The sequence below is a fragment of the Rhinichthys klamathensis genome, unplaced genomic scaffold (genome assembly GCF_029890125.1).
Source record: "Rhinichthys klamathensis goyatoka isolate OS25496 unplaced genomic scaffold, OSU_Roscu_1.1 h1tg000430l_1, whole genome shotgun sequence".
In the NCBI taxonomy this organism is placed as follows: Eukaryota; Metazoa; Chordata; class Actinopteri; order Cypriniformes; family Leuciscidae; genus Rhinichthys; species Rhinichthys klamathensis.
Window position 1 is genome coordinate 1,157,797 of NW_026606926.1, and position 21,743 is coordinate 1,179,539.

General features: G+C 39.4%; 1 protein-coding gene across 1 annotated transcript in view; it reads left to right on the forward strand.

Moving 5' to 3' along the window:
* Nucleotides 1–21,743, forward strand: part of plxna4 (plexin A4) — a 213,231-nt gene that overhangs the window by 30,341 nt on the left and 161,147 nt on the right. Inside the window, exon 3 of the mRNA XM_056235791.1 lies at nucleotides 3,128–3,310. Within this exon, the coding sequence (XP_056091766.1) occupies nucleotides 3,128–3,310 (183 nt within the window). The remainder of the gene's footprint in view (nucleotides 1–3,127; nucleotides 3,311–21,743) is intronic.

Below are 21,743 nucleotides of genomic sequence, written 5' to 3' on the forward strand. Positions count from 1 at the left end.
AAAGCTTCTGAAAAAAAGCTTGGATTTCACTACTTGTGTTTCTATCCTGGGACACAGAGACGCCGGCACAAGGAAAGAGAGCTGCCTTTGTGTTGCTGGACGTAGCCAGGCAGCGAGTGGTCCGAATGACCTGATTCTGCTTCCCTGTCTCTGGAACCAGTTCAAATGAAAAACGGCGCCTGCGCCAATCCAGAAGCTTTTAGTTGCGCTCGTCAAACCATTCCCTCCTCCTTTCTTTCTCTTCCCCCAACCACCACCTCCTTTACACCTTCAGACACGCAGCGTGAAATTGCCAATAATGCGGCAGCTTGTTCGAGCGCTCCGCACCGAGAGCGAGCGAGGCAGTTGTAGATGGAAGGGAAGCATTAAAGTCAGAGAAACGGAGAGCACGAAGAAGTGGAAAAGGTTGATGGCCGGCAGGGAGGGCGCCCCCTCTCGCACATGAGGTGTCGAAAGATGTTATTTGCGTCGGGATGGGGAGAGAGGAAATGTCATGTTTATGTGGCTAGGTAATGAAAACGTGTCTGCTTCCTGAAAGGTTGACAGACAGGAAGCCTATTTCATTAGATTGCAGCACATAGGGTCTGATTGGCATGTTGTTCCCCTTGCCAGAAATACCGTGGCATATGCCAATGAGAAGACGATGAGACACATGCTCCATCCCCCCTGTCTGTCTCACAGGCATATGCGCCCTGCCACATGAGGCCTGGGCCTTCTGATAAAATAACCGCAATGCCAAAAGGCATTAGTCTGTGTCACAACTATTACTGTCATTGTGTTTATTCTTAGCGCAGTTTTTTCAATCCTTAAATCAGAGGTGGCAAGTCTTTGCTGTTGCTATAAGTCTGCTGTGTTGGGGCTTTACACATTTTGACCCGTGTAAGCAGGATCAAGGCCGTGATTGCGGTCGAGTTTCTTTTTTTTCTTTTTTTGCGTGTGTAAGCAGGTGCGCACGTAAAAGCAGATTGCTGCTGCCTCAACAACCCATGATGATTCATGGCCCCCGATATGGACAGGAGACATCTGCAGAAAGACTAACACTGCAGAAAACAGATCTTTCATGTAGCTGTGGCTTTCTAACAGGAGCCGTGCGCTAGAAATGAGCACAATTACTCTAGGCTGGCATAGGCGAGCCGAGCGGCACGCAGACTTTGGCTGACAGCAGAACATTTCTAAAGGTCAGACATCTGCAAAGAGAGAGAGAGTAAAAAAAAAAACATATGACGTTGAACATTTCCCTGTTCTCTCTCTCAACTCCCTTCTTCATTTCTTAATTTATTCTTCATTCCGGCTTCTATTGAGTGAACTGAGAATTGAGTGCGGTGTTCGCTATCGATTCGGCCGATCACTCATAAACCGCCATTTTAGAGAGACAGCCCCTGTCTTCCATTTGCTTAATAAAGGGTCTTGTATCTCCTGACCGCTGACAAATAGACATTTGCTATATTGCATGTAAAGACCCATCCGGTCACTTGATTGATCGTGTCTCTCTGAGGTTGGTCCGATAACTGCTCTACTACAGATTTGTCCCCTGGCCTGCAATGGATTTTCAAAAATATCATTAGTCAGAGGCCGTTGTTATTAAGATAAACACCGCTTCAAATGTAATTGAACTCCAATCAAGGGAGTATGTACATTATTTCAGTTCATACACAGTCTGTTAGTGATAATGTACATCCAGATGCTTCCTCTCCCGACCTGGGCATCACTCAGGATTGCCCTTCGCCCACTTTGTCACTTGGGACTGTGCTGTGGGTTGGTGCCTAGGGGCAAAACACAGCTCAAGCTGTCTCGTGTTTCATGTTCTGACTGAGAGAATAGGCCATTACAAACTTAAATATCAATGCTAATAAAGCAGTTTGAGACACCTGTTATGCTGCTTCTCAATGATGGACAATTATGGGGAATGCTTTTAAAACAAAACTAGACCCTTTAAAGTGTCTACATCATGTAGGTCAAACTTTTGTACACAAACAGTGGGAGTTTTTGTAATATTTGTGTGTTTACATGAGATATTAAGGTTTTCAGGTTTTTATGTGGTTTGACGTCCTTCCAGCCAGACCAATGGTGTGTGTGTGTGTGTATATATATATATATATATATATATATATATATATATATATATATATATATATATATATATATATATATATATTGCATAAAATATTGTGTGTGTATTAACAAAGTATGAATGCTTTAGCAGAAATGTGTGTTCGAGTAAAAATACGCTTTAGTATTTTTATTTAAAAAAAAAGATTTTAAAAATGAATCTGTTTGAATCAGGATAATATATTTTAAAAATCTGTTTAAATTAACATTCACATTTTATTTCTGAGCAGGCCTGATCAGAGCCTGAGGAGACACTCATGAATGAATTAAAGGCCATGAGCATATCATATTTGGCAGCACTTGAGAAGTGTTATGGTTTCATGCCCTCAATGAGTCAAAGCCCTGGGTATCATTAATCATGCTTTCGATTTGTTTGACATTTTATCCTGAGGTCTGTGCAGCTGTTTCAATGGATGCCGTTGTTTCCAAAGCCCTCTCAGCAGACTGAAATATGGATGCATTACCAAATTATTATTTCTATATCAGAAGCTGTAAATCACTCTATTCTGGCTGACACTGGCAACTTTCCCAACCATATGTTACATGTCACACAAAGTCACACAGCATCACCTGAAACGCCATATTTAAAAGATGCTTTTTAAGATGCTTTTCCACCTGAAATGATAAATGCACTTGGTCTTATATCAGATAAACCTCTCAACCCATTTTAGATATGACTGGCTGAGTTGATGCTAAATAGTGACAATGATGAATCTGTTGTGAAGCTGCCTCGCAAATGGTCCAGTAAACGTATGTTGTGACAAACTAGTCTAAAGAAACAGAAAAGCTTTTTCTCCCACCTTGGTAGCATTTTCCACATCCTTGATAATGATAATAGGCCATTGTCTTTTCATCTCACTACTCTAAACTAGAACAAGTCAATAAGTTGATTTAGTATGCTTGACTAGTTTTAGATTTTTCATTTATTGTTTTTAAATTATTTTAGAGACTGTTAGTCCGTTAGTTTGCACACTACTCTTAATTAGTTGAATTAAACATCCTTTGTTCTCCTTTCTAGCTTCTCACCATCGATGACAACTTCTGTGGTCTGGATATGAACGCCCCACTTGGCGTCTCTGAGATGGTACGCGGAATTCCACTCTTCTCCGAATCCAATGACAAATTGACATCCGTTATCGCCTACGTGTACAAGAACCACTCTTTGGCTTTTGTGGGGACCAAAGGAGGTCGTCTGAAAAAGGTAGGACTTTTGTTTCTTTTGCAAGAGCGTGAGAAACCAAGGAGTTAACTGATCCAATAATTGTATCATTGTTGTAAGCTTCTAAAAAGCATCAGAGATCGAGCTAGTCTTGTGTAGTAATTGCTGACTTTGGGCATTTTATGACACATGAGAAGATCAGAGCGTGGTCAACTACATCCGTTCTGTAAGAACGTTAGATCCAGTGAGTTTTGCAATCATGGTCATGCTCGGCAATCTTCTGCTGTTGTGTATGACGCGTGTAGAGAGAAACGGTTGGTAAGCGGCACAATGAGAGGCAGGCAGAGAAGGGCCATGGGAATCCCTGCACAGGCAGAGACTGTCGGGGGTAATTGGATGATGCGGTGCAGGGGCTTTCGGCCCGGTACCCTCTTCTCTGACTGTGCCTCAGAGGGAGCCGTGTCTGAGACGAATCCAAGGGCCAGCCAGACACTGCACAGAGCAGAAAATAACATTAAAATAGAGAGAGAGCACGACAGCAAGGGAGGGTAAGACAGACAGAGAGGATGAGTGAGAATGAGAGTATCATTTTTCTCTTTTTCTCAAGTGCTAAACCTCCAGGGTGTTGACGTTACAGACGGGCAAATCTTTGCCAAAAGGCAGGATTCCAATTTGACGCATTCTTGTTATTGTGGTGGTGTGTTTTGTAGTTGGGTCTGGCTGTGGATGAAAATCCATGGCATAACAGACTAGCCCCCCCACCCCCCATCCAAAAAAAAAAACCTGTTTTGGTGCTGTAAACAATGTTAGTTGTCCTGGAACTTATGCCAGATTTAAGACTTCACACCAAGAATGATAACTACTGTATGTTAGCTTCCACACCAAGGCATGATGACATTCGCTTTATTATAAGCATGTGCTGCAGTTATGCTTTCTGCCAAATGCTGGATTCCGATTGGCTGTCATTCATCAGCTGGAAAAGATCGTTCTGAAAGTGATTCCAATGATATTGTTCCTCTGTGTCATTATCTATGTAGTTGTGGTGTCAACTTCCCTATTATTGAATTAGAACGATTATTAAAACTTATACTTATTGTTACAGTTGAGACTGTTGTAATTATAGAGATGGAGCACTCATACTTCAAGACAACTAACTCTGTAAGATCTTGCAGGTAATAAGGATGTTTTCTGTGTGCCATTTCATTACAAAAAATGACTGACTTGTTTTGTTAGAGACTATGATTGACGAAATGACAGACACCGAATTCCAGATACGAACAAGCCAAACAAATCTCCAAGGAACAGACAGACAACACAGTGTCTTTCTCTTTCAGGCAGACGGACACACATAACCATGCGCACACACACAAACACACAGAACCTTTTAGTTGCCATTTCAGTGATTGCAGATCTCTGCGGGAAAACAGCCGATGATGTCACAGTTGCCTTTTAGACAAAACAAGAAAATAGTCCTCGCTAGCAGTCATTAATCAATGAAAATGAGTTTATTACTGTCCCTTTTGCATGGTGATTTATAGTCCGCCAGCACGTCACACTCAGTAAATTGTTTACTAGCTGAAGACGAGCTCATCACGAAAAGTAAATATTATCTGGAGCAACTTTGATCGTTTATGCGAGAGTTGTACGGAAACCTGGGGGGAAAAGACCCCATGAAATCAAAATGAGAGTTTTGAGATGTCTTGTTTTTCCTTGTGTTGCTGTGTTTTTCTTTTTCTTTTTTCATTTAATGCAGTTTAGAATCTCCACCAGGTATTTATTTTAAATTTGAACAGGATAATCCAAGGCTTACTGCATTCAGCATGACTGCGGTTCTCCAACTGTAGTTAGCGCTGTCTGTGTGATTGACTCGGAGAGGAGGTGCAATGGCAGGATGTTCTGTGTCTCACCGTGTTAAAAGTCAGAGCTGTAGCCAAACCCCAGAGAGAAGCAGTAAACAACTTCTAAACCCTCCAGAGAATATCACACAGACACGTTTTTATAATGCATGCACACACGGCCATCAGCATAAAAAGCACAGAGCTGAAAACACGAAACTGCTGCGTTTGCTGCAGCAGTTGTTCAGCACCCCTGGCACTGCGGCGGACCCCCAGACCAGATGTGGTTTTGGGACTTTGGAACCTCTTTGTCCCCTCTTGCACCCTTGTTTTTAATTAATCCATCCATCTATCCATCCTTCTCTCCCTATGCCACTTTTTTCCCCCACAAATTTTTATGAAATTTTGTATGCACTTTTTTTATGTATCTAGTGCAACAAAATAAAGGAATGTATGCTTTATATTTATTTAATGTATTTTTTTAATAAAAATATTTTATAATATAGATTTTTATTACTATTATTATTTATTATTATTATAAAATCAATTATGAAATAATAGTATTTAAAGTGCAACTTTGTTCATTTACATATACTTCTGACATTGTAACAATACAAAGCGGGTTGAAAATATGCAGTGTTTACTCATTGTCCGTGTTACCTAGGCCGAGAAATTCACATTTATTTGTCAGCAAAAGTCCGCTCGATGACATAAAAGACCTTTGACAGCTTACGGACAGTTGGATCAACAGGACAGCAGTTGTTATTTTTCAGCTTTCCCCCTCTGTTTGGCATAAAATGCTGTATTTGTGGTCATCCAGTTTGAAATGTTGACTACAAGATTTTCAGATTTTCCTTTGTGGCATTCTCTCCATATTTGCCACAGCATATTTTACAACGCACTGGATCCTTCGCTGGAAACATGGGCGTAGGTTTGGTCTCAGCTTTGGTGGGGACATCCCCCCCCCCCACCAAACCCCCAGCCCCCCCCGGGAATTATTTTGTTGTAAGAAAAGTAACAGTGCTTTAATGGCGATTTCCTTCGTCATTTCAGACTGCTGGCAATACAGAATGTTACAATACAGAAGTGAATCTACTTCATCTCATTATATTGTATCCTGACCCTTCTATTCTATATCAAATTCTATTGATATATTCTATTCTTAAAAAAAAGAAAGAAAAAAAAGTGCATTAGATTAAACTGGGAAGGGTCATAAAACTTGCATATTGTTATCCTAGGTTTACTGCTTCTATTGTTCTCAATTGTAAGTCGCTTTGGATAAAAAGTGTCTGCTAAATGAATAAATGTAAATCTGTTGTGGTTTGATGCTGTCTTTCCTGCATACAAAATGGTTAATTAAATCTGTTGTCTATCCTATGGCTAGCAAGTTTAACCCTCCTACCAGATATTGTTATTTGGATATTATCAATCAAATAATGATTTATTATATTTGAATAACCAATAGTGTTAACTTTTGCCTTTTTAACATTGCCAACATGTTTTTCCAGCACATGTGTCTAGCAAGTAGGCTACACTACAAATACATTACATAAACAGAATGTAGAAACGATAAATGTCTCAGATGATCCACTGTTTATGACTGCAAGATTCTAAGTTAAGGTAGGCTAATTAACATTCAGTGACTTGCTAATCTCATTCTATCATGATAGCGCGACTTCTATGAGTCTATCTGTGCTGCACACCCCTAATTAATGCTCCTAACCGTGAAAGATTGCAGAAGCTAGGTTTAACTGTAACAATATCCTGGGTAACCAGGATCACAAGTATTTTCCACAGTAGAATCTGCATTTGAAAGCCTGGTCAGTCACTACTAACGTTACCGCTAGTTATTTGTGTGGCTAGTTATTTTTGCCTACTTACACTCTGCTTTATGAAAAGCTTCGAATGTCCCCTTTCTTCTTCTTGGGTGACATAGCTGATCTACAAAGTACAAAAAGGGGCAAAAAAACGGAATATTAAAATGTTTTACTCTGGCCTTTGTATATGGCAGGCAGAGAGACAGCCCTGGTAACTTACCGTCGGCGTCGTCACGCGCGCGCACACACACACACACCACCCGCTCGCTGCCAGTGAGTGCAAGCACAAAAAGTAGTCCCGGACCGCGCGTGTAGCCTGTCAGATACCCCGCCGCCAATCAAATTACGGCGTATCTTGTACTGTAGTCGCCCTGGCCGTTGTCAATCGATCCAAATATCAGCGCAAAGATCAAAATAGCAGTTCAAAGGAGCTTGCTAAATATTGGTGGGGACAAATTTGTCACCTCAAAATATTGATTGGGACTAGTACCTAGCGTCCCCCCCTAAACCTACGCCCTTGGCTGGAAACCAAAAGTAACTCACTCTCACTAAACGTTTACTCTTTTAAATTCTTGCACCAGGAAACAATACAAGTCAACACCATTTTGACTAAAAGTTTGCTAAGAAGTATTTCCTACTAAAGCAAGGCACCATTTGACTCTGATCAAGCGTCTCCAAAGCAGACTGGTGTGAGTGGCCTTGGACGTCAATATACCAAGTGCATTATAGGTGTTTAATTTTTCCTACGTATTTGGCATAAGGGAAGACAAAAGCCTCTCTTTGTTTTTCATAGCACCGATTTCAACCATTTTTCACCTTCCTTACTGCATAAGCAGCAAATTTTATTGAAAGCCCATTTTGCCAGCAGTAAAATAGCCCTTTAATTACATTTAAATATAGGTCTAGGCCTACATTTATATTATAAATGAAATTTATGCCACCACATATGATTTTACACGTTGGGTTAATTCTCTCCAATCTCTTTAGTTCTCTTTAGTAGGCATCTACATTATCCTTTCAAAAACCCATCATGATGCCTTTCAGTGTTTACGTATAATAAATAGGCCATATGGCCAAGGCCTCAATCCTCTGCTTTGGCCAGTAGCTATGTCAAAAAGGGTGAAATTAAACCTATTAATTGCGGTCAGCGAATCTGTTTTGAGCCAAGGGTGAAGTCGACAGTCTTTTAATCCTTTCGCGTGAGGCATTCGTGGCAGCCCGTTTCACTGGCGGGGTACACGCAGACCAGGAGGGCCGGATAAGCCCCCCCGCCGAGGTGATAATGCATCCAGTAGGCCTGCTTGCCGCTGAGAGAACCTCAGCCACTCACTCAATACAATGAGCAGCTAACCTTGAAGCAGACCTGGCACAGGAAGTCTGTCTGACAGCGCCCAGTGTGAAGGACAGAGGGGAAAGTGCTTGTGTGTAGATGGGTCGAAGTATGTGTGTTATCTGATGAGGTTCTGTGCATTTAGCCATGAGGTGTGCACTGAAGTGAATTCTTCAGCCCTTGGAGACGCCACTGCAGAGATGCACAGGTCAAAGGGCACGATTCAGACACTGTAAAATTGTTTAGACTGGATTCGGGTTGTTTCAGGATGACGGCTCAGATTGCCGGTTGTCGATGGTGATGGCTGGCGGAAAGGGCTTCAATTTGTCTATGAATGGTAGAAGGTGGTGGGGAAAAGGTCATGTTATCCTTTAGATGTGACTGCCTGTATGTCCCTCTCTCACTAATTTTTCCAGTCCTTCTTGTTTTACGGATTTGTGAGCATGTACATAGGGGTGAACACAATATGTACAGTATTAGGGATGTGTCAGTCTACTTATGTTTGAATGAATGAATGTGAATAAACTATTAAACAAACAAATAAATAACAAATAATTATTAGTAGTAGTAGGTCTTTATTGAATATGCATTTATGAATGTATAAAATATGAAAATATAAATTGTTATAAATGTATATTGTCTGTTGTTGGATGATTAGTCAACTGGTTTACTACCGTGACCCATCCCTACTTTGTGTGCCCAAACCTGGTGGGTTGGCTCGCCTTTGTTGGATGTGTGTGTTTGTTTGGACGCTCACCACAAATGTAGATTATTGAAATGATGTGAGAGAGCTGGAGCCACTGGAGCAGAGGATTAAGTGTTGAAATTTAATGATGAAATATGCTGCAGGACAGCATGCTTTAGATGCAGGGGAAACTGTGTGTGTGTGTGTTTCAGAGTTGTGTGTGTGTGTGTGTGTGTGTGTGTGTGTGTGTGTCCCGTGTATACAACAGTTTTATCACTCTCTCTGCAGCTGCTTATGCCAACCCCCAGAGGAAAACACAGTGGTTTCGAGTTGGGCCTTTCTGCAGAGAAACAGAGCAGGCCTATAGAGAAACATCCAGTGTGAAAGTACACAACTCATTTGTAAGAGACACTTCAATATGTGTATGTCCTGAATACGTCTATGGCAGCAACACTTAGGCCTCTTCCCTTTATGAATCTATGGGAGGGTTGCCATGACAGCCAGCCTGCTCTCTTTCTCTATCTCTCTCTCGCCTACCATGTGTTGTGGCATGTTGCAGTAGCTTCACTTATCGAAGAGAAAAGAACCATTTCCTGTCGTGTGACAACAACCCAATCTAGTAATCGAACACAACATACATTTATCAGACTGGCTGAGATTAAACAACAGATATTATATATCAGTCTGCTTTGCCGCAATTTATCACATTCACACGATCATTGGGAAATAATATCTCCTTATTTTGGGGGGGTTGGTAAAGCGAGCATTACCGCTATCTTCAGTAAATGTAAAAAATATAGTTAAAAAATATAGCACATTTCATAGTTGTCCTTTCTTTTCCTAAGGCTTCCATGGTTTCAGTGTCCACACTATAATGTGTTAAAAACCTCCTGTCTGTCTTGTTGCCTCTCTCTCTCTGTGCGTGTGTGTCTCATTCCATTTTAATGACTCTTTTGTGCAGTTTTCTAGGCGAGTTTAGCTGCAGTTGGTCTGTTCTGAGGCAGAGCTGGAAACCTTTTGCTGCTGTTGTTTTGTGGGTAAAGCCTGCAAATGAGAAGTGAGGCGCAATAATGACCTGGGAGCGGTCTGAGATCCACACTGCCGACAACATGCTGGTCTGTTAGTGTATCTGGGGTCAGACATACACGCGTGCACACACACACACACACACCAGCCTCTTATACTGGGCTTATTATTCAGCCTCAGAAAAGAAGGGAGGGCACAGGGGGGAATGAAGGTAACTGAGAAAAATAGGAGGATGCAGCCTCACCTTTTCATTCTGTGTAACAACACAGTCAGTGACTTCACAGAAAGCCTTCCCAAAGGCATCATAACATCATGTATGATCTAGAACAAATTCAAGTGATCTTTAGAGATATAGACCTAAGGCTTAAGCAAACTAATAATACAATAATACAAACTAATAATACAATGCTTATTTCTCTCTAAAGATTTAATTGAAAAGTGATAACTACATAAACAAATTCACTTTCAATCACTCTTGTTAATGTCATGTTTCTTGAGCTAACTGCTGAAATGCACAGGATTGTGGGATATTATAAGCTTTCTTGATCTTCTATATATAATTTAATATCTGAATAACATCTAGTTTCATGTGTTCATTTAAATGAATACATTTATCGCCCCCCTGAGTGCTGAAAAAGGTATGTATGCTACCACTCAAACCTTTGGGATTGGTAATGTTTTTAAAGTCATTTATCTGATCCAAAATGCAGTAAAACCTGTAATATTGTGAAACATTACAATTTAAAATATCTTTTTTCTATTTTAATATTTCAAAATGTAATTTATTCCTGTGATGGCAAGGCTGCATTTGCAGAATCATTACTCCAGTCTTCAGTGTCACATGATCCTTCAGAAATATTTTGATTTGCTGCTTAAAAAACCTTTCTTATTTTCATCAATGTTTTGTTGCTTAATATTTTTGTGGATTCGTTGATTAATAGAGCAAAAAGAACAGCATTTATTTGAAATAGATTCTTTTTGGAACATCATAAAAGTTTACTGTTACTTTTTGATCAATTGCATCATAATGCATCCTTGGTAAATAAAGTATTAATAAAAAAAAAAAAAAAAAATTACTGACCATAAACTTTTGAACAGTAGCTCATGCCACCTCACACTTGGCATACTTTGGCATTCACATCCATGTTTGTTTACCTGTGTAGAGTATGTTCCTGACATAAGGATGTGTATTAGATCTGTATCAGTAAGAGGAAGGTTTGAGCTACTGCACTGCATGAACACATTGGGTCTAAAAATAGCCATGACATGTCATGCATTTGATATGTGTCTATTTTTAGTGGAGCTTTGTTTGGTCTACCACTCCTCTGTGCCCTCTATAATTGATAAAGCCTGTTTTCAACTCAGCAGGGTGACTGCACATGGTTTCTTCTGTTACATCACTGATTACACACAGAATAGATGGAGCAGAGTATCATGGGAATTGTAGTCATTGTGTTATTCATTGTGCTTGTCTCTATTATTAATACTATTAAATTAAATTAAATGGTTTTCTGTCTTGTAAGTACAAATAAATCACGCTCAAGCCTGCTCTTGTTGGAAATTTTGGGTGCAACAAAGACATTTTTCCCTGATCATTTTAAATTCAGCCACAGTTCCACGTTTGTGACTTTCTTGGATGTTTTCTGAAAGGAAGTGAGAAATCAAAGCTGACAGAGACACCAAAAAAGCGAGAAAGAGAGAGAGGGAAAGAGAATATTCTTGACTATGCTCATTCATAAGGAGGGTTATTCATCCCGAGGTGAAGCGAATGCCAGAACTCTGTAATCATACTGCAGTAATGGAGGATACGGGCTCCGCTCTACCATTCAGCGCCAGTTTAAGATATGCGGGGCTTAGATTACCATGTCTATTTTAGCTGGGTTGCATAGTGTCTGTGGAAAGTTTTTTTTTTTTTTTTTATGTGTGTGAATAACAGACATTGTGGGTTGTGTGGATGTGGCAGTGTTAACTAGGTAGCGTTGAAACGTTCAACTAGTAGTTTGCTTCACCAGGGGTTCTCAACTGGTTTTGTTTCAGAAAAAAAACTAAAAAAAACTAAATAGAAATTAAAAAATTAAATTTGTTTACATTTATACTATATTATAAATAGATTAATTGTAGCTTATTAGTTATAGGCTAGTTTATTATAAAAAAAGTCAACTGGAAATTACAGTAAATACTACATTTGGAATGAATACAATTAATAAGACTTGAAGAAAATGTATAGTAAACATGTATTTTTGCGCTTAGCTTAATGTTTTGCTCTGAAACAAGTTCAGATGAGTCGGTCATTGATTTATTTTGACATGTTTGATTATTGCCTTTCCCAATATTGCATGTTACACTACTACTTGGAAAAAAGTTTAAAGGGAAATCTACACTATTTTGTAGACAGCTGATTGTCACGCTACTGAAAAATGCTCACATATTCTCTCAAATATGTCTTCCAAACACTATGACTCTCTCTTTCTGCTCTGTCCTCTCACCAAAATTAGCATGTCTGGATCCGCCCTGAAAGTCCAGAAGCCTCTTTTATTTTATGAGAAGTCTTATTAAAGCATTATGAGCCAGACCTCTCCTTTTAAACAGCAGTAAACAGACCATTAAAACTGCCGTAAAACTACGCCCTGTAGGAAATGCCCATCTTCGAATGGCAGCTTCGGCTACTAGATCTCTGAACTAATGGACATCTGTCTGCTAGAACCATCTCTCTCTTCCTCAACAACCTCTAAACTCTTACAAACTGTCATGGACCATCAGAAGCAGTTGTGTAATTAGATTAATGCCCTAATAGTGTTAGTTGTGAATTTTGGAAGGTGAAGAATTTTTTTTTTTTCATGCAAAATCTCTAGGTATATTAAGAATTAAATACTGTATGTGAAATAGTATGTTTCCGACATGTATGACTTACTTTTTGGCTGAACTATCCCTTAAAGTAGTTGGCTGATTTTACACACACAGATAATTCACCGTGTAGGAAATGAAATCAAGTTTAGTGCATTGCATAAGCAACTGCATCAAACCCATAAATCACCATCGGATGTGTAATTCTCCACAATTCTCCACTATAATCACTCCTCCCGGTCACGTTTACCAGCTGCATAAGGGCTGCATCCTGTCCAAACTGGTTTAGAACCTCAATGTCTCTATTTTGCTTGCACCCAGTAATGGCTTGTAGTGCTAAGTGTATTACTTTATTCAATGCTGCCGCCTCTGTGAGCAGACAGTCATACCAAGCTCAGGACTCGAGTTCAAGAGATACTTCTGTTCGGTTTAATCAACCCAGTTTGATCTGATCCACGCGCAAGCGATGTCCAATCAACTGTGTGTGCGCTCGTGACAGAGTTTGTCAACATGTTCTTAAGCTTGCGGAAGTGCTAAGTGTGTAAGATGGTGAGGGAATGATTAGAATCAGACATGCTGAGGCGCCACTCCTTTCAGCCAGATAGGAACTCCTTGATTCTACATTAATTACTCTGTGTAACAGACTGTGAACATTCTCTTTCAAACGTTTAATTAAAACCAAAGTTGATCTTTAATTAAATAGTGTGGTGAAAGGTTATTCATATTCGTTTGGCAACTCCAAACTTCTATTGTTTTAATTAGTCTTTGAAACGTCTTTGTGTCTGAAGATGACGGTTGAAATTTTTTCAGGGTCGTAGTTGAAAGCAGAACCAGGTATAAGAAAGTTTGAGTTGATTAATTTAAACAGGTCAGCATTTTCCACTTGTTTATTTTTTATATTTTTTATTAATCTAACACCTGTCTTTTAAACATGCAATAAAAACCCCAATAGGCTGTACAATGATGTGTTTTTTACACAAGGGCAATCCATTGCTTTATCAGCTGAATTTATGCTACTTTTAAACATTACATTTTACAGTTAAGCAACTCTGAATACAGTATGCAAGGCCTACTTTGTTCAGCTGATTTGTGTTCCTTGAAACTGTAACGCATAAATTATGACCGTCATTGAATGTGTTGTGTTAGCATTGCGACGGAGAAATATCTGCTGTCCTGCTTAACCGCAGAGCCAGCTCTTTATCTTTTTCTTTTGTTCCTTCATCTTCATTTCTTTTCCCTCTCTCTCTCTCTCTCTCTCTCTCTTCCTTACTCTGATTTATGAGCCGTGGTCTTCACATGTCACTGTAACAGTAGAGGACATATTGCAGGTGAGCTTACATTAGCCAATCACTGCGCTCCCTCCAGTCTCAAGAGGTGACCGGTGTGACTCTGCTGTGGAAGCAGGAAAATGGGCTTCCTCACAACTGGGTCACTCATTCTGTTCCCTTGACAATACAAGGCAGGAACAACCTAGAAAAGGTGCGCAGCGGGTGTGTGTCTGCTGTTATTGAGCTCCTACCCCCCCCCCCCCCCCCCCCCATTTTGTCGCTGTTTGTAGGATAAATATAATTTGCATATGAAAAAGGTTACACTCAAACCATCACACTTCCTTTACATGCACTATAGCAGAAAGATGTAGAAAATTATGCTGAAATTAAGACTCAGCCCTCATTTCCTTCATTCCCTCCTTTTCTCTCGTCCCTTCATCCCCTGCTGACAGAACCATCACCCAAACCTTAATAAGTGGATTTTTATCTCGGCTACACCGTCTCTCCCAAAGGATTATGGGGCTTTTCACTACGCTCATGGAATGGTAATTACAGATCTTTGAAAGAAACACTTTCTATTCCAGTAGATGGGAGATACATGAGATGGGCTGCTCATTAGAGCCTGTGCCCTGCGTTTGACTTGCACATGCATTCATCATGACATGTTCTTTTGTGTTTGTTTAAAGGGTATAGAAGTGTGTGTTGTTTGTAACCTTCCATAGGGGATACATAAATAGGAAATCATGAAGATCTCACAATACATCGAATGTGCATTATGGGAATTTCCATTATTGTAGACCAACCTGCGAGAGTTATGTCTGTCCAGAGATGTTAGCAAGTCAGAAGAGTCCTAAACATGGGGTTAGTAGCACAACAGAGCCCTGGACACTGACAGTCAATCAGACAGAAGTGCTGGGAAGAAATGGTAAATGGTAAATGACTCTGTAATTCAGCCTGCAGCCCATTGACTATTTCCACAGTTTAAAGAATTGGTGAAAATTTGTGGGCAAAAAGGTAAAACAAAATCATTGCCATTTGTGTAGTGATGTCGGAAGCACAACTAGAAGTCTCTTTCAAACCAAGCTCCATTCTGTTGGTCAATATGCAGTGAAATGGCTGAATTTTCACCGAACATGGCAAATGTGACCGGACCTTTATTTAGTGTGATTCTAAAGACAGATCACTGCAGTCTCTTTTCACTTTTCACGTCTTACTAGAGTTCAAATCCTTGGTTTGTTCAGCCATAATAACCAATGATCGGTCTGTGAATATCTAGTTCTCTAAAGCTGGATGTGACCTAAAAAAAATATCAGAAAGGGACCTTTGAGGAAAGAATTTGTTTTATTGCGTTTTAGTCAATGATTTTGACTTTTGTTGACCAGCCGCGGATCACATGACAGCTTTTCCTACAGCTGGCCATCAGGAAATATTGGCTAGCTAACTAGTCGACTACTTCTCTGAATGACTTGTAAAAATGAATAGTTATGCAAGTCCTCTTGTGCATTTCTAGTAAAATAAATGTTATTGTCAAACAAGACACATTCTGCTCTTTCACTTTTAATTCACCCCCAAAAATACAAGGCATCATGGGAAATAAAGTTTCAAGGGCATTCAGATGAGATTCAATATTTGAACTCTTTAAGCTTTTTAATGCTGCTAACAAAAGAAACTGCTGACTGCCATTATGTTCTCCTGAGTTTGTGTCCTAGTTTAGACACTGTGTAATCAAGCAAACCTTTTTACTGAAAATGACATTATAATAAATCGAGGCTTAGTCATAAATGTATTCTCTTTCTCTCCCAGAGATTTTCTGCGTTAGCTGAGCAAAAGCACCAAAGAAAGACCAGGGCAATTTTATTGGATTTGTCTCTAATTGGTTTCTGTTATTTCATTATAGCTGTTTAGTCTCAGCTGTTGGCCTGGCAAACCAACCGTTCGTTCACCGTAGACTCGTTCCTCAGTGGGCTATACCCCATGCTGACTCGTTGCAAGGCCTCATCTGTTTTTATACGGTAGGCTTTTAACACAAACACACGTTTCACTCTGTCACCGAGACCTTCTGTTTACACCATTAAGGAAGCTGAGAATTGATGTAATCTGCTGCAGAAGGTCTAATGGACATATATGGCCTTCAGGCGTTCCCCTGAAGAGTCTTGCTGGTTCTTGTAGCATGGCATAACTCTAGCAACACCCGTTGTACTTCTACACTCTTAAATCTTTTTAATTCTTTCAGCACTTCATTATTACCTCAATTTCTAAAGCACATAAACATCATTGCTGTTTATGGTTACTACAGTCCTATTCTGGGTTATCATATGGAACTCAGCCAGATCTTTTGGGGTGATTAGGCAATAATCAAGATATGGAGAGCGTTTTGGGGCGGTGGGGAGGGGGATTGGCATGAAGCCAAAAGGTTTGAGGACAGGGGCAAGCGAAGCGAAAGAGGGGCTCTCTTAAGCGAATAATTAATCTACATATTTTCTCTGTAGCATATCATTTAAAAGGGGAAAAAGCCTCACAGTGTGACACGGCAAAAAATTCCGAGTTTTCACTGTTCACTCAAACCGACCTCACACCCAAAACGCTAAACTTGACCTGTTTCTTCATTGCACTTCAAAGCTTATATCGGGTTTAAATAACCCTCTACCCCATTGGCATCTACTGAAATGTAGCTGAAGTGCTCCACTCACTTAGCACTTATCAGCATTTAGCATTGCTTTATTGGCTCTGGGCTGCGCTGCACACTTGCTCCTGTTGTGTCATTAATTAATCTCAGCCTCTGTTCTGCGTGGCCCAGAGCAGAAGACTCATGCCCGTTCTTTTTATTGTTTTAGCAAAGTGCTCTTCACGGCAGACCCTACTCCTCGACCCCCAATTTCCCCTTGCCCATCGGATTGGCACTGGCACTCTTCTTATCAGTGGTGGACATGCATAATTGATTCAGGAATGAGGAGTGAAATTACGATGATCCACGGAAAACGCCGACTCAGACCGGCGTGACTATTTTGGGTTTGCCAGGCCGGAAACTGTCTCTCTACGGGTGTCTAAGAGCTCACTTAACCTCAGGATGGTTTTCATGAACACTGGCTACTTGCTGTCTGGGCCTTTTACAGATTTGAAAAATACACAAGTAAAAACTAAATTACCCCTATGAGCTTCAAGTTTGTTCAACAACCGCTAATTTGCTCTTAATCTTCTCAATGGAACCATCTGTTTGAAAGAAAAAAGGTCCTGTTACAGTCAGTGGTTTGATTCAGACACACGGTTTTGTACTATTTTTTTTCTGCCTGTCTATGGATATAACAGCATTACGCTTGTATTGTGTGTGGCAGAAACCCAATACGGGCTGGAAAGTGGTGAAGAGCTGGTGTTTTTATGAAACGGTATCCACTGTTTCGGCAGCTGAAGTATCTGTTTCCACACCTTCTGCGGGCCACAATCGATGAGGCCGATCCATTTCTGTGGAGTTTGGTGTGCAGTGTTTTCCCCTGGCCGTGGGTTAATGAATGGCCATTTTGCAGAGAGAGGGACTTTCTCTTGTCTCTCATCTCTCATCTCTCATCTCTGATCTCTGAGTGCTCGTAATCTCTCTCTCAGCTGATGGACCATTCTCCATACACAAAGCCACTCTGTCAGAGATTTCTGTTGCACAGTGAATGTTCCAAGCAGAACACGAAACAAAGTTATTATAGTTTATTTATATGTATTATTATATTATATAGTTTTTTTTATTTGTATTTTATTATTTTTTGAATATACACCATGGCATTTCTCCAACATAACATGAAACGAGAAGTCATTAGTTTTGTTGTATACTTTTATTTGATTATTTTTAAGGTTATTGTTGTTAATATTAATTGTATACATTTATATATATGTACATATTTTTTGTATTACTTTTTTTTTAATGTATACCAGTGAGATATCCCCAACAGAATACACAATGCAAGGTTGTTAGTTCATTATTAATTTTAGATTATATGTTTATTTTTTTATTGTATTGTTTTCATGACTTAATTTTTAATTTATGGGTATGTTTTTTTATTTTTTTACATCAACATGTCCAGATCTAGAATTAGACTTATAGTTTAACCCTGAGATACTGCATCGGGGTCTATAGTGTTAGCACTGTCTAAAATTACATTATGTGAACAGGCATACTATGTAGCAAGGGCAAGATATTTTACGTGGATTGGTGCCACAAAATGTGCATTAAAACGCTCAGATCTGTACTCTGACTTTACCGCCATTAGTCTGTATACCGCATGCGAGCTTGGCTTTTAGCTATATTAGAAACAAGCGTTTGTTTAGCCCGGGAGACCAGAGTTACAGTCTCCTGTCTGCTCGCTGTCATAACACTTGAGCTGTTCTCACCTCATTTCTGAACGAGCTGCTGATTTATAGGTTTAGAGGTGAACTGTGCAGCACATCATATTGTTAGAGAGAGGCCATTTATACATCGCTCGCTCTCGCTCTCTCACCTGTCCAACAGTATTGATTATGCTCTCCTTTTGAGCTCCCGTAGAGGTGATAGTGTGACCTTCCCAGCCGTTCCATTAGCGGTATTACTATTCAGTCCAATCGCATTTTAGACTATAGACACACATACCGCTAACACACAATTACATTGCTGCAAGTTCAGCTCTGTATTACTAATGTTTCGATTGAAAGAGATGAAAAAATGTCAAAATGTACAGGCATCAAATGACCATGATTAAATCAAAAACACTCCCTATGGGGCAAAGTGGCAAGTTCCTTACAAAGGCTTGTGGGTGTTATTTTCCACGTTTGATAGCCATCTGATATTATATATTGATATATAATTTTATCCCTGGGGTCTGCAGGGGTTCGATCTTGGCCCGGCAGCCAACATTGTGTTTATTTTTTAGTACATACTTCACTGTATAAATGGATAAGATTTCCTTCAGCATATTGAGACCTATAAAAAGTAGAGTACATATACAGCATGTATTAGATTCAGAACTTGTTTCAATTAGAAAGATCTGATGAAATGCATCATGGGAAGGCATCTTTCATGGAAAAATCCACATGGATTTTATTGTCACTCTGATCACCTGTAAGACACATGTGGCTCTGAGTGCAGGTAATAAATGTCATTCTCTGATGGGCAACGGTGATCAGGCCATGAGCAGAGGTGCATGGGATTGTAAAAAGAAGACAGACTATATAAATATCCCCCCCCCCAGATGTCCTACTGTTTACCGAAACCTCACATTTCCCACTAAATCTTTCAAAAGAGACACCCCACTGATCAAAACAAGGACATCTCAGCCCCCAACCAGGGGTCGGGGTTTGGAAAGTTGATTAATCTGGCAGTGAGTCTAAATAGGATCATTACTCTGAGTTTAACATGGATATTGAATCTGATTAGCGGGAGTGCAAAACAACACGAAAAGAAAGAACAGCATGACTTTTGTTTAAATGCCACACACGTACACGTTTTTCAGCGCTTTTCTCCCATTCGCTCGTCAGCGCTCAAACGCAGCATCCTGCAGCCCCTGGTTCTGTCTCTAATTGCAGTGTGATATGAAATATGTCATTTGCTGTGATGTGACGTTGAATGGTGATAATAAATTGACTCGGGTGTGAAGGGCAGAGTAATGGAGAGAGTGGAGAGAAACCGGAAAGACATGATTAGTTGTTTGCTTTTTGTGTAAAACCTTTGCTCATAATATGCCTCCACTTGGGTTATGCTGTTGGCAAAGCCCAAATTCCCTCAATTTCTGTGCTGGGTGACTCTGTGCTGTTATTATGGATTTCTGAGGCTGATAACAGTAAACAGTATTCAGAGGCCGTTGTTGTGTTTTCTGCTGCACATCCTTTGACTTTGATGTATCAGTGGGCCCAGCTGAGCTCCTTTTAAAGGGATAGTTTGCCAAAAATGAAAATGCTGTCATCATTTACTCTCCCTAATGTCATTATTTAGCTTACTGAAAATCTTTCACTCTGCTGTAGCTTTCAAATCAAATGGCAGCATTAGGTTTGATGTCAGTAATGTTTGGCTACTTGAGCCACTTGAGAACCAATCATTTTTAGATGCCTAATGGTTTTGATGCACCTTTTTCTATATACTACTACTACTACTACTACTACTATTATTATTTTTCAATAATATATAGACAAATATTATATCATATAAGATGCATTTCATACAGTAATAAACAAAAATATAGTAGTCTATAAAAAGTGACTCATACAAAATTAAACTAATAATATTAATTGGAATATTTAATATAATAACGAATTGATAAATTATTAATATATATATATATTTATAAACATTTTACAGTCTTATTTTAAATTATTTTTGTATAATAAATACTATTTTTAGTTTGTAATTTTGGGGATTGACCGTCCCCATTCATGTCTGCTATATGGGAAACAATGTTTTACAGAAGAGAAGTAACATAATGCACAATAATGACAATTTTAACCCTCTGGGGACCAGAAACGCGCCGGCGCGTTTTGCTCGTTTTTTTTCACATAGCAGAAAAATAGACTTAAAGTACTACCATCATTTCTGTTCATATAGAGTTAAGAAATATGAGAAAATAATCTGTTAAATGTCTACTTTTTTATGTGCCCACATACAATCGAAATAAAATATTGTGCTTTTGTAAAATAAAGAAAATAAACAGGGTGTGCGTTCTGCCTCTCGGTCACCGTGAACTTTTTTTCTGGAGCACGTCTCTAATCTTCAACACAACTCAGCTAATACTATTCACCCAGCCATAAGCAATATATCTTTTAAATCATTTGAGTTTGTACTTTTAAATGATCCGATTCAAAACTAAAATTATTATTCTCCGTTTATGTCATCTATATAAAAAGAGAGACGTGTCAGCCCATCTCATTATCGTTCTCTCAGCTGATTATCTGTGGTAATGTGACACGCCTACGGAGAGCACGCGCTATTCAAACGCAAATATGTGAAGCAACACATTGAGACGCGTTAACGCCCATGAACTCTGAAAACACACATTATTTTTTAGTCAGATTAATCTACTGTCGTCTTGCGCGGCTATATGTGGAACAATCCTGGGACATTTACCACTGGGTTATTTTCACTTCGAGGATGAACAGATTCAGCTGAGAAGTAAGTGTTTTTTGCAAGTGCTTTGTTCTAATCGCGATATAGAATAACGTAGTGTCTGTAAACGGAAAAATAGCATACTGTTAAATGTGAATCATGTTTGTGTCACACAGTTTGTGTGTGTGTGTGTGAATGAATGAATGAACGCACAGATACGCACTGTTACAGACTAAATAACAGACAACATTTCGTTGACTCGTTTTGGATAAAGTTTTTACTCTAAAATAGACATCAAATAAGCTTTTTTAGGAGTTTCTGCTCATATGTTAAATATATAGTATGTTTTGTCAATAAACTAATCAACTAAGATGTTATAGTGTTTGTTCAAGCTATATCAAAATAATGAATCCTCAACTTTGAAATATGTATGATCAAACTAAGACATTTATGGAGAAAGACAATTTTCTTTTCAAGATGTTTCCAACTCTAACTTTGAACTGAAATAAAACCATGTCTATATGGTGAAGGGTGTGTGATAGAAGTGTCCAGACGTATGCACCCTGTATTTTCCTTATAATATCCAAACAATCTAAAAGCCATTCTTTTTTAAATCTCC